The sequence below is a fragment of the Delphinus delphis genome, chromosome 15 (assembly GCF_949987515.2).
Source record: "Delphinus delphis chromosome 15, mDelDel1.2, whole genome shotgun sequence".
Lineage (NCBI taxonomy): Eukaryota > Metazoa > Chordata > Mammalia > Artiodactyla > Delphinidae > Delphinus > Delphinus delphis.
Window position 1 is genome coordinate 67,903,530 of NC_082697.1, and position 13,417 is coordinate 67,916,946.

Below are 13,417 nucleotides of genomic sequence, written 5' to 3' on the forward strand. Positions count from 1 at the left end.
CATAGTCTAATGCAGCAATGTGTTCCCAGAGTGTGGGGCATGGTGGGGGGACGTTTAGATGCAGTGTGTGGACGGGACACTAAATCACAGCATTGTTTACGTAGACAATTATTACTCTTTCGGTTACCTTTCCATCCTTCAGATTCAGGAGAGAGTCCCAGTTGGATGTTAATGTCTTTAACATCTCTCTAAAATTTGTAAATCTCCCTTAACAAACAAAAGAAGGCCTCAGATGCTGGTGTTTTGGGCAAGTGGCAGCATCTGGAGAGATTTTCACAGTAAGGTTACATCTTGCTATTTGAACTCGGAAACCAGATAGAGATTTTTTTCTAGATGTTGCACAAATATTACCAGCATTTGTGAAGATGGGTCAAGAATGAATGAAAGTTGAGGAAATACTGGCCTCTTAAATTTCTCCCCACGCGCTTTAATGACCCCATATCACAGCTGAGGAAACTGAGTCTCTTTGTGGAGGGGATGGACGAAGGTAGGGAGTTTTCTTCTAAATGGTCAGGCAAGCAAAGCCAAGAATTGTCTTTGTGGTGGAGTTAGATGTGTGTATATAAAGTAAGGATTGCCCCTCCCCTCCCTCTGCAGTAGTGTGTGCGTATGTGTGTGTAAGTGTGTGGAGCCACAGGCCTTTCCGAATGAGTGACAGCGGTAGCCCATCCCTCCAGGAGACGCGTGCAGAATGACAAATGGCACGGATACGGGGTGGATGGGCACCAGTCTCTGCAGAGGCCTGGGTGGAAACCGTCGCACCCACCCTTTCCACCCTCTACCCCCGCAGGCCTCAGCCCCCGTTCTCGTTTCCCCCGGGGCGCACCTAAGGTGCTCATCGCCTTCATGCAACCCAGGCCGAGGACGAGGTAGCGGGCGAGGCTCAGGTCTGGCGGTCCCTGGCTGCGGTCCCCGCGTCGCAGCGCTGCGGCTGAGAACGCTTCTCTGGGAGGCCGGCAGCCTCGGGGTGCCGGTATGTAAAGCAGCTGGCGGCTCTGGGCGGAGCCTGGGGGCGATGCAAATGAGGGAGGCGGGGTCTGCCCGCGGCTCCGCCTCCCTCCCCCGCAGCTGGGGCCAGCGGTGCCAAGCGCAGCTGGTCGAGTGGCTGCAGCTGGGCGAGTGACAGCCCCAGCTCCGCGCGCCGCGGCCGCCAGAGCCGGCGCAGGGGAAGCGTCCGCGGCCCCGGGCGGCAGAGCGGCCGCCTTCTCCCGCGCCTCCCGGGCCCGCAGCCCGCGCTACCGCGGCCCCTGGCCGGCACCTCTCGGGCTCCCGCTACCCGCGCGCAAGATGGCTGACCCGGCTGCGGGGCCGCCGCCGAGCGAGGGCGAGGAGAGCACGGTGCGCTTCGCCCGCAAAGGCGCCCTCCGGCAGAAGAACGTGCACGAGGTGAAGAACCACAAATTCACAGCCCGCTTCTTCAAGCAGCCCACCTTCTGCAGCCACTGCACCGACTTCATCTGGTGAGAACGCGCCGGCTCAGGGCACCTTCCCGGGGCTCCGAGGGTAGCGCCGCGCGCGGGGACCCCCTCTTCGCGTCCTCCGCGCCCCCCGCGCCTCCGAGGGAGGTTAAGCCCCGCCGCGGCCCCAGATCCCGGGCTCCCGCTCCGGACCCTTCTGTCCCGGACTCCCCCGTGGGCAGTCCTGCGGCTTCCCGCTCCCCGGGGTCCCAGACAGCCGATCGCGCGGTGCCTCGTGCCCTCTCTTCCTCCCAGCTGCCTCGGAGCGCCTAGGGGTCCGCTCCGCTTCGGAAGGGGAGAAGGGGTCGCTTCTCCACAGGGCTCAGGGCTCGGCTGTCCCTCCCCGGGAGGGCAGCGCCTCGAGTGCCCTCTCGTGCGGGGTTCCCTATCTCTCTGTCTCCTTCCGGGCTCGAGGCACCCTCACCCCTTCCCTCCTTTCTGGGGGCAGCGCCCTGGGTGTCCTTTCTCTGTCTCCCTGCGGGCATGGGGCATTCTTTCCTCCTCCTCAGTGTCTCCGGGGGCAGCGCCCCGTGTTATCTCTTGCTTCTCCCTAAGGGCCTGGGTTCCCCTTTCCACTCTTCAGTTTCCCCCCTTCACATCACTGCGGGGACTCTCCGCTCCCCGGTCCCTCTAGGCATGGGGAGTCCTCTCTCCCTTCCAGTCCCCCAGGGAATGCCATCGCCGCGGGGGCTCTCCCATCCTCCCACTCAATGCGTCTTTTTCTCTTTCCCCGAGGGCACTCGGGCATCTCTGTGGGCAGAACTCCCGCCTGTCCGCCACCTTCCACCAAGACGGAAACGCTCCCCCCACCCCGCCACCTGGTGGTCGCAGCCTCCTCTCTTCTGCCTTTTGAGGGGAGGTGGAGGTTACCGCTGAGCTCCCACCTACCCCCTCCCCCCCAGAGGCGGAAGACTCTTGGGCACCCGCCTGTGGCTGGGAGGTTGCACCTGGGCTAGGGGAGCAGGGGGAAGTGGGGTGACTCTGGGGGGAACTAACTGGTGGCTGGGCCCCTCGGGCTGCCTGACATGTCTCCTTCTGCTTTTGCAGGGGCTTCGGGAAGCAAGGATTCCAGTGCCAAGGTAGGCTGTGGGGTTCTAAGGATGCTGTTTGCCGGAGGAGAAGGTGAAAAAGACTTTCTGGAAGTGACTGAGATAGGCAGAGAGTGAAGGAATTACATTTGTCAGAGTGACCTCCCAAACTAGGAGTTCACCATAGAAAGGTCTTTAAAAGTCGTGTGTGTACATGGGGCAGAGATGCTCCATCCAGGAAGGACCAGTGGAGCTGGGAGGCTCAGCTGGCCAAGGAAGTACATCCATCCTTTCTCCCTAACCGGCACCAGAAGAGTCAAAATAGGTTCTCTTGAACCTATCCTGCCTGGCCACTTCTTCTTGAGATACCCTCCCCCCCTCAATTCCTGTTCATGTGTCCTTCCACTTCCCCTGCCTCATAGAGGTCTCTACAGGTGGCCCCTGCCTCTGCAGATGGTGTATCCCCTAGGAAGGTGACTGTGGTTGTCCCCTGGGCCTCCTGCCTCTCTGAAAGAAGTGGTTCCAGTTGGGGTGCTTCTCAGATCCTGGTTTAAATTGCCCTTTCTCTCTTCTGGCTAGATACAGGAAGGACTCCAAGTGACTGGTTACCTGGGTCTTTGCATCGGGTTTGAGATCCTTGACCCTAGCCAGGGATGCCCAACCTAGTGGTGACTCGGCCGTCTCTGGTTGCAGATTTGCTCTCCAGATGCCAAATCATCTGTAGTTTTGTTTAGCCCTTAGGGTGTCAAACATGTTTTGAATTTGATGCCAACATTTTAGAACTGGGAGATTTCACGAAGTATCTGACTTTGCAGCTTCAAGTTTGCTGAGCATTGGTCCCACTTTCTTTTTAGAACCATCATTTGGAGCTGAGAGCAGCAGTTTTTGTGGACAGGGTGCACATGCTGCACCATTTTGTCTCAGTCGATCCCAACCAGGCCTGCTTCACCCATTTTTGGCCCCTGTAAGGCATTTGAGTTTGCAACCTCTGGTCTGGAAGGTCCCCCCTTTCCCCCATTTTAGACCAGGTCCACGTGGTTGAGTTTGGTGAGAAATATCACATTTCTGGGGAGTGTCTTAGGGGCAAGTTGATTGCCCTGGCCATCTGGGTTTAGATCAGGGGAAGAAAACATTTGAATGTTAAAGAGTCTGAGATGTGACTTAGCACTGACTGACAGTTCTGTGGTAGCACCTCCACCCTCCAGAGAAAAGTAAAGTGATCCCTGATGAGAGTGAGTGGCATTGTCAGTTATGTAGAGTGCTGGCAGTGTGGCACTGGTTTCTTCGGAGACTTATATGACCTCTCACCTGAGATCTGGGCAGAGCCCGCTCAGCCAGTGAGCCTCGTAGACCCCCAACCCCTGCCCTCTTTTACCAAGGTTTGGAGCCCCAATTTCACGCACTGCACCAGAGGACTTCCCACGTTCCTTTAAATGGCAATCATTTCAGCCTTGGTGCACACGGTTGGATTGTTTTCTAGAACTTTGACCCCTTAAGCAGAATGCCAGGGGTGCCTTAGTGTGGGGACACGTAGAAGGTCTTTGAGGTTACCTCTCACTTCCATGAATCGGTTTCTGTCTTTGTCTCTTGCTGAGGTCAGGGGTGATTTTTGAACATTTTTATTGCTGCTTTCCTGTCCCATCTGCTCTGCAGTTATTAACGGTTGGGAAAGTTAACTTCTCAGTGTGCAGGTAATGACACATCTGAAACAGCAGATCTGTTTTTTCAAAGCCAGGAAAATGGTAGGCATTTTCTGGTGCAGTGAGTAAAGCAGACTTAAAGTTTCTAATGAAATATGGCAGCTTTAGAGGTAGGCATGTTTAAATTTTTTTTTTTTTATTGCCTTTCTTTTTCTCCTCTTCCTGAGAGGCAGTGTAGGGTAGTGAACATGTGCACAGGCTATCAGGCTACCACTGTGAGTTTGAATCTTGGCTTGAGACTTCCCAGCCATTTTACTTAGCCTCTCTGTACCTCAGGCTCCTTGTGTATAAAATGGGTCCATGTAACAATACCTACCTTAAAAAATTGCTGAGCGGCTCCAAGTATATAAGGTGCTTGCACAGAGTTCAGCACAGACTAAGCACTCAGAAAGTATCAGCTCCTATGATTGTCTCCAAAGTAACCCAGTGGTGGGGCAGCTAGTGTGAGAGGAGACTGGCTCTGCAGGGTTGCTTTGCTACGGAACTGGCTGCCAGGTGAGAGTCTAAATCCAGCTGTGAACGTCTGGTCGCCCTGTGTCACTGCTTTGGTAGTAAATTCCATTTGGGCTGGAGTGGGAAGGAGCAAGAGAGGGGAAGGGGCAAATTGACAGCCCTTGAAATTGAGATGCTTAGGATCTCATGCTTAGGGATATCCCGGAAGGTGACAGATTATCCTCAGATGTGCTCAGAGATACCTGGGACTAGTTTTGAAATCAGAGAGGAGTTCCTTATCTGAGCATTTTTGTACCACATTTTTCCTCTTAAAGTGAATCTAATTAAAATGGGATCAGTATGTTATAGAAAATACATACGGTTTTATTCTCTCACCAAAGTCAGAAGTTCAGAGCCCAAGGTGCTATGTTCCTTTCAGTTTTCTGCTCTACTATCCCAGGAGTGAAAATTATTTCAGAGTCCAAGAAGGATGCTGGACTCCCCAGTCATCACAGCCTTATTTCAGCCAGCAGGAGGAGGAAAGGTACAGAAAGGTGAAGGACACATGCTCACTGTCCTGGAAGTTGCCTCTGATACTTCTGCCTATATGCTATTAGCTAGAACTTAATCACATACCCACACCTTGCTGCAAAGGAGTATGCGGGAAATATAAGGTTAATTTCAGGTAGCCATGTTCCCAGATAAAAGCTATGGTGGGAGGTTTTCCATTTCAAAAGTAGAAGTGGAGGGCTTCCCTGGTGGTGCAGTGGTTGAGAGTCCGCTTGCTGATGCAGGGGACACGGGTTCGTGCCCCGGTCCGGGAGGATCCCACGTGCCGTGGAGCTGCTGGGCCTGTGAGCCATGGCCGCTGAGCCTGTGTGTCCGGAGCCTGTGCTCCGCAACGGGAGAGGCCACGGCAGTGAGAGGCCCGCGTACCACAAAAAAAAAAAAAAAAAAAAAAAAGTAGAAGTGGAAAGAGGATCTAGTCCCTGCCTTTCTTGGGTAGGAGTTGTGTAGGATGATCATAAGGCAAAGAAACCACTGAGCCCCGCGCTCCATGGTGCTGCCATGGAAATTGGCGGTGCTGAGATGGCTTGAGAGAGGAAGGATGGGAAGCCCGTAAGCCATGGGAGATTGTGGATTTCTGTGTGCTCAGGGGAGTTTAAGAATAGACTTTCTTGCTTTTGTATAGAACTCTAGATTGACTGCTACATAATTTCTCCCTTTTTGTTTCCACTCTGTATTTTCTATAAAACCATTCTCTGTGAGGTAGTTTAAGAATGTCTCTGGTGACAGGGGACTGGAGCTGAGAATCTCTATTATGAAACCCCCTAAATTCTGGATTAGAAATAGGACTGCTCAGATAAGCAAGGCAGACTTCTCTCTGTGGTATTCTTTTTTTTTTTTTTTTTTTGCGGCACGCGGGCCTCTCACTGCTGTGGCCTCTCCTGTTGTGGAGCACAGGCTCTGGACGCGCAGGCTCAGCGGCCACGGCTCACGGGCCCAGCCACTCCATGGCATGTGGGATCTTTCCCAGACCGGGACACGAACGTGTGTCCTCTGCATCGGCAGGCGGACTCTCAACCACTGCGCCACCAGGGAAGCCCTGTGGCATTCTTTAGAGGAGCCACGGACCAACATTTGTGCTGTCATTGTAATTAAGACAAGGCTTTGGGTGGAATTAGGCTCTTGCCCAAAGAAACTTCTACAGTTGGGCAGAGAGAAAAAAAAATTTTTTAAGGAAGTCACTTAATTAGAAATAGGGAGGCAATAAAATATAGGGATTCAGAATTCCTAGCATGGGATTGGAGTCAGAACTGCGTTTGAATCTGTGCTCTGCCACCTACTTACTGTGTGAACTTGGGCAAGTCATCCATTTGTAGTGGCCTCGGTCTTCTCATCTGTGAAATGGGCTAATAGTACCTACCTCATAGGGTTGTGGTGAGTAGTAATGAGGTGGTACAAGAGAAATATCCACTATCGATAACTCTAAGTGAGATGATCATTATTACTTGATTAGCTGTAGGAAACTGTGTCAAAAGAGGAAGAGAGTTAATTTGGGAACTCATTAAATGACTATGTCTCTTTCGTGTATTTAGATGGGTTTCTTCTTTGGTATGTTTCTTCATAGACTTCAGGTGACACCAGTGAGTCTAGCCCCAGATAGCCAGCTTGTTTAGATTGTCTTTTTTCACCCTTCTTGTGAGAAAAATCTAAACTTGCCATGGACCCTCTAGAAGAACCCCAGTGCACTAATTTTCTGACTATGTAGACCTAGCATTGATGACTATGATGAGTAAACCAGCTCTTTCCTTTCTTGTATAGATTAGAAAACAAGTTTTTAAGCCTTCTTTTTTTAAATTTTATTTTTTTAATTGAAGTAGAGTTGATTGACAATGCTGTGCCAATCTCTGCTGTACAGCAAAGTGACTCAGTTACACACGTAGAGACATTCTTGTTTTACACATTCTTTTCCATTATGGTTTATCCCAGGATATTGAATATAGTTCCCTGTGCTTTCTTAAGCCTTCTAATAGACATTATTCTTTTTTTTTTTTTTTTTTGCGGTACGCGGGCTTCTCACTGTTGTGGCATCTCCCGTTGCGGAGCACAGGCTCCGGACGCGCAGGCTCAGCGGCCATGGCTCACGAGCCCAGCCGCTCCGCGGCACGTGGGATCTTCCCGGACCGGGGCACGAACCCGTGTCTCCTGCATCGGCAGGCGGACTCTCAACCACTGCGCCACCAGGGAAGCCCAATAGACATTATTCTTAAAAATCCCCAAAGTATTGCATGAATACAACCATTGCTAGTTTCATCAACATGACTTTACAGGATACAAGTTTATTTTAGTCTTCAGTTAACACTTTGAGATTAGAATATGTACTTTTTAAAAACAGTAGTCAAAGATGAATCGAAGGTTCATTTTATTTTTGGCATATTTTTCCCTAGGAACTATGATATCCTGAATTTCAGGTTGAACTTTCTCAGTAGAATCATAAATAGGGCCTTTTTTGTGTGCAGTCAAGCCTCTATTCTTCCACTTCCCTCCCTTCTCGGAAGCAGATCCCAGAGGCCTGTGAGTGAGGCTCCACTTATCTCTTGGCTCTTCTTAATGTGTCCTGGGGGTTCCATGTGGATAAAAGGCAGAGGCTTTTTGAATTTGTGTTTGTTGGTTTGACTTTTTAATTTTTTCCACCTGAAGTGGGATTTGGGGCTCAAAGTCCCAAATGAAATAAAAAATTTGAAGGATAGGTTAATGCTGGGTCTTAGCAAGAAGGAGGGTTGATTTGTTGAAGAGGCAGCAGCCAATTCCTTTTGAGCTGTAGAACACTCAGAGAAAGCTTGAAGCTTTGTCACTGGGCAACAGAATGCCTTTCCAAGTAAATATGGAAAATATGACCTTTGAAAATCTAGTTGATATGATATACCAGTTATTAGAAACTCATTAAAAAAGATATTATTTCTGAGTACCAGTGATACTTCAGGTACTGCCCAGAACCAGATATAGCATGTTTATAGTGTATCTGGGTCAATAAAGAAAAAGATATAGAGAAGTTAACTGGTCAAAAGGTAAACCAAAGGTTTGAAAATAAATTGTACACGTTCTTGCTGTTGGGGTCCTCTTTCCTCTGTCTGTCTCTTTCTTTCTCCACACATGCACACACGTACACACACACGTGCACACACACGCAAATAGATCAGTACGTCACAATTTTGAGATTATGCATCTCCTTTTGATGCTTTTCAGCTACAGGTCGTTCAATTATTAAGTACAATGTTTAATCCTCTGGTCTTTTGTCTTTGCAGTCCAGTTAATTCTTGGGTGGGGAGGGGGATCAGCTGAACAGTTCATCATCTCTGGCTGATGTGTTCAAAAGCTTGGTCCCTCATTCTTGGCATTTGATCTAATCTCAAGGATTCTTTGACTTCACTCATCCTATCTCTCCATTGAAATTGTGTGATAGCTTTTTTATAGAGTATATAAAAATCACAATGTTTACATGTGGTATTTGGAGGTGTGATGGCTCCTTGACAATCTGGTAGGAAATTTGTATATTTACCACATACCTCCATTCGTCCATCCATCCATCCGTCCTTCCAAAGAATATTCACTCATTAAGCTCTCTGTGTCAGGAGTGATGTTAGACGGCAGGAATACAAGGGTGAATGAGATTGAGAGGATCCTTATTGTCGCGGAGCTTACAGTGTAATGGGGGAGATGAGACAGGCTACAAAGCATTGCACCGATATTTAATTTCACTCTTGTTAAGTACTTAGAAGGAAATGTACAGGGTGCTATGGGAATGTGTAGGGGATGCTAGCCTATGTAAGGGTTGGGGTGGAGTCAGGGAATTCTTTGGCCTGGGAATTAAAAACAAAAACCAGGGACTTCCCTGCCAGTCCAGTGGTGAAGACTCTGCGCTTCCAATGCAGGGGGCTCGGGTTCGACCCCTGGTCAGGGAACTAAGATCCCACATGCCGCACAGAAACAAAAACAAAAAACAAAAAACAGACAACTTCTTATTCTTTGAGGTAATTGGAGAAAGTCTGAGTTGTCAAGGAGCCAGAGCTAAAAATCTGCATTGTGAAGCTGCTTATAACCTGGATAAAGATGCGCAGGAGGTCTTATCTCTGTGACATTCTGTGGAGAAGCCCTGAATCTTTATTCGTGCCATGGTTGCAAGTAAGATGAATATTTAGTAGAATTAGACAGTTACGTTAAGATGGCTTCTTTCTCAGTTTGACAGACAGAGAACGTCATCTCCTCTTAGCTAATAACTCGTAATGAGCTGACTTCCTTTTTGTTCAGGGGTTGCAGTTCGAGGTGGCTGCTCTACAGGAGAAAAATCAGATCATTTCAGAGGTGGAGGGGCAAGCCTGAGGCAATAGATTGAGAATAAATAAAAAGAGAGAGCAGTTATATATGTGTATACACACACAGATTCTTTTCCATTATAGTTTATTACAAGATATTAAAGTGTATAACTGAGTCACTCTGCTGTACGCCAGAAACTAACACAACATTATAAATCAACTCTACTTCAATTAAAAAAAGAGAGAGAGCAAAATCCATCAGGGAAAGGCATTTGTGAGCTGAAAGCCAGTTTACAGGGGCACAGGATTACTTGCATTTTCTCCTGAATACCTTCCTCATCCTGGGTCCATGTCTGATTTTCTACAACCATTCATTCCATTGGTTTAGGCAGTGTGTCTTCTTTTATTTGGAAGATAATTTTTAAGTAGTTTCACAGTGAGCAGCATTGACTCACACGTAGAAAAAGATCCTTTGTCAATTCTCTTTCCATTTTTCTGATTCCTTCAAGGAGAAAGTCTCAGTCTCTCTAATGCAAATCTGGGTACTTCGTAAATGTTCTTTATTGTTTTGATTATAAAGGGACTACAGGGAATTATGGGAACATAAAGATGTGTTCGTTTCTACCAGTAACCCACTTTTACCTAACTGTTGAGCTCATGCTCTTCTACCTCTGGGCCTGGTTTCTTACTGGCGTTTCCTCCTTGTGAGTAGGGAAGGGGAGTTCAGTGTCTTCCCTGGAAATGTTTGGTGTTGGAAGGAAGCTCTGTGTTGCAGAGGGTTGAAAAGCACAGCAACTGCAGGCTCTGGAAGAGACGGTAGCCTTTATTCACGAGTGTCAGTCTTTTAATATTACCGTTGTTATCGTTGCTGTTGTTGTTACCTTTTCATTGTCCTTGGCCTGGTTATTTGTATCTCTTGGAGGTCTCTTTTTCCCTCAGCCCACATGCAGAAATTTGCCCTACCCGGTCAGAAGGGGAACTCAGACCCAGACTAGGAGGGTTCTGATCCCCCTTATTGAGTCTTGGCATTTGCTAAGTAAATGGAAATTAACTTTGCTCAACAATAACCATGTTCCTGGGGTGAATTCTAGACTCTTCCTTTACCTTGCCACTGGCCAGTGACCAGACTTTGGGCTTCTAGATAGGCAGTAAAAATGGGGCTTGAGAATGAAGGTTCAAATATCAAACAGACCTGATTTCCTATCCTGGCTTTGTTTCTCCATGGCTTTGTGACCCTGGGCTGGTGAAACATGATTCTGCCTTTATCCACCCATCCATCTATCCATCCATCTTCCCACTCACCCACCAATCCATTCCTCTATCCACCCAGTTGTTTTTCCATCCATCATCCATCTATTCATCCATCCATCCATCCATCCATCCATTTCCACATCCATCTAGCCATCTGTCCATCTGTCCATTCATTCAGTAAATATTTACTGAGTGCCTACCACGTATCAGGTACTGTTCTAAGCACTGGAACTAGAGCGGTGAACAAGACAGAATCCCTGCCCTCAGAGACGTTTGGTAGAAGAATAGCAATTAATACATTTTAGTGGAAGAATAGCAATTAACAAGTAACTTAGAAGAAATATATTGTATAATGTCAGGTTCCAATATGGGCTTTGGAGAGGCATAAGACACCATGCTTGCCCTTGAAAATCTCCCTCGTCTTTTGAGGGGAGAACAGCACATGGCCAATTACTTCTGGTACATAAATGAGAAGTGTTACACCGAGGGTGTGAAAAAGCTTTGAATGACATCCTTACTCCTAGGAGGGGTGGGGAAGATTCCACAGAGGAGCTGACATTTGGGAACAATCTTCCAGCAGGAGTAGGAGTTCCAAGATTGACATGGGGGCGGGGGCCGGGGAGGGTGTTTCAGGCAGAGGACAGCACAAGTGGAGCCCGGGAGGAGAGAAAGGGGCTCATGCGGGGAACAGGAAGGAGGGTGTGTGAGGGATGAGCTGGTGGGAGGGGAACGTCCTGTTGGGGGTCTGGACCTCGTGAAGGCAGCGTAGTGACTAGGAAGTGGCTGTTGTCACTGCTGTCGCGCGGGATGTGTGTGGGTGAGTGAAATGGCCAAATGTTTGAAAAAGAGCATGAGATGCATTCTGAAGCCATAATTGCCGTGACTCAGATCCTGAAATTCCAGGCTGGTAGGGTTGGAAGTCAGGTAAGAGGAGCGGAAGTGACCACTTAGAAGCAGCGGGGGAGCGTTCCCAGAGCATCTAGGGGCTGCTGCCATTTTTCACATCCTAAAGAGACGTTTGGACTTTTGTGTCAGTCATACTGTTGATTGTCCTATTTTGGGAGATGGTTACTGGGTTATTTTTATGGTTCTGACAATAGGGATATTGCTCTTCACTGCATCCTTCATCGTAGAGGGCCACAGAAGCGATTTTTTTCTCTAGAAGGAATCCTCCCACTCCTTTTCTCCTTCTCTCCTGCTATCATGCACCCAGCTCGTGTTTATTGAGCACATGCTGCACCGGTGGTGACGAATTTGTGCTTTGGAGACAGAAAGGCATGGGTATAAGTCTTGGCTTCTTGCTATGGGACCTCGAACATGTTACTTAAACTCTTTGAACTTGGGGTTCTTCCAGAGGACAAAGGCAGTGACAGAACCTAGTTTACAGGGCACACGGCAGGTGTTTCCTGAGCACCTTGCCTGACATACAGTGAGTACTTGATAAACAGGGCCGTTTCCATGATTTCTAGGGCTGGGCACTGTCTTGTCCTTACTGAGTTTATAGTCTTGGGAGGCAGGATGAATGCTCCCGAGTCAAGGACATGATGCAAGAATGAATGTGCTTACATGCCGTGGCCAAGAGCACGCAGGGAAACTGACAATGGATCTGAGGGAGGAGGGCTCAGCTGCCGTCAGAGACGTGATTTGAACGTGGGTGAGCGCGGTGCTTTCTGTGCTTCAGTTTCCTGGGTTTTGATGCTTTAATTTTGTGGGAAACCTCAGAAGCTGAATTGAAATCTGTGATTGCCCCACCTGCTGCCTCATTTTGGAAACGTGTTGATGGCCTTTCAACTTCAAATAGATTTCTGACCAGCTCACCTTTAAAATTTGGGGGTCCCCTCAGCCTCTGTGTGGGATGTTCATGTGCTCTTTTGGGTTGAAGAAGCTAGCTAATAATGTGGGTGAAGGTAGAGGGTGAGCTCTGCAGGACTGTCTCTTGTTGTGATGGAGTTTTATGGAATAGCCCTATTTTGAAGACCTTCTCTCCCTAAAGGCGGGGGGGATCATTCTTTACAGTTTAGGCAAAGTGGCAACTGAGAATTTTGATAGTTATCTGGATTTTTTTGTGTGTGTGGCAAAATGTATGGTTGAGGGCATTAATAAGTCTATCTGGGCCACCAGTACACTTAGGGATGCAGGATTGGCATATAGGGTGGTGAGGGACCGTTTTCTATTTTGGTTAGAGGTCTATGTTTTGGTGGCTGGCTCTCTTTTTCCCAGGGTTAAGTCCAGAATCCTTAACACCAGTTACAAGGTTGCCTGATCTGGGCCCTCACAATCCTCCCCTTGTACCACGCTTCCACTTGCATTTCACTTTCTGGCTGAAGACCCAACTGGTGGTCTTTCTCAGTAGGACACAGCCCTGCCCAGCATAGGGCTTTTGCACCTGCTCTGTCTTCAGCTTGAATCGCTCTTCCCTTTCCTCTTCCCCCACTCGCCTCCTACTTCTCCTTCAGAAGTTAGCTCAAATGTCACTTTTTCAGAGAAGCCTTCCCTGATCTTCCAAATCACGTTCCCCCTTGTAGTCTCATAACCCCTTGTCACTTTTACATTTCCTAATTGTATATTTATTTGAGTGTTTGGTGTTTGTCTTGCCCACAAGAATGTAAGTTTTGTGAGCGTAGGGACCACATCTGTCTCATTTCCTGTTGTTTCTGGAGTACCTGGCTCCCTACCTGGCACACGGTATGTGCTCGTAGATACTTTTTAAATGAGTGAATGGTATGGGGGAG

General features: G+C 48.5%; 1 protein-coding gene across 3 annotated transcripts in view; it reads left to right on the plus strand.

Annotated features, from left to right (window-relative positions):
• The first annotated feature begins 1,114 nt into the window (after positions 1-1,114).
• PRKCB (protein kinase C beta) overlaps positions 1,115-13,417 on the plus strand; it is a 311,977-nt gene continuing 299,674 nt past the window's right edge. For 2 of the 3 annotated variants that reach the window (XM_060031926.1, XM_060031922.1), the window contains exons 1-2: positions 1,115-1,460; positions 2,505-2,536. In XM_060031926.1, the coding sequence (XP_059887909.1) occupies positions 1,288-1,460; positions 2,505-2,536 (205 nt within the window). In that variant the 5' untranslated portion in view covers positions 1,115-1,287. The remainder of the gene's footprint in view (positions 1,461-2,504; positions 2,537-13,417) is intronic. The other variant, XM_060031925.1, reaches the window with a different exon arrangement.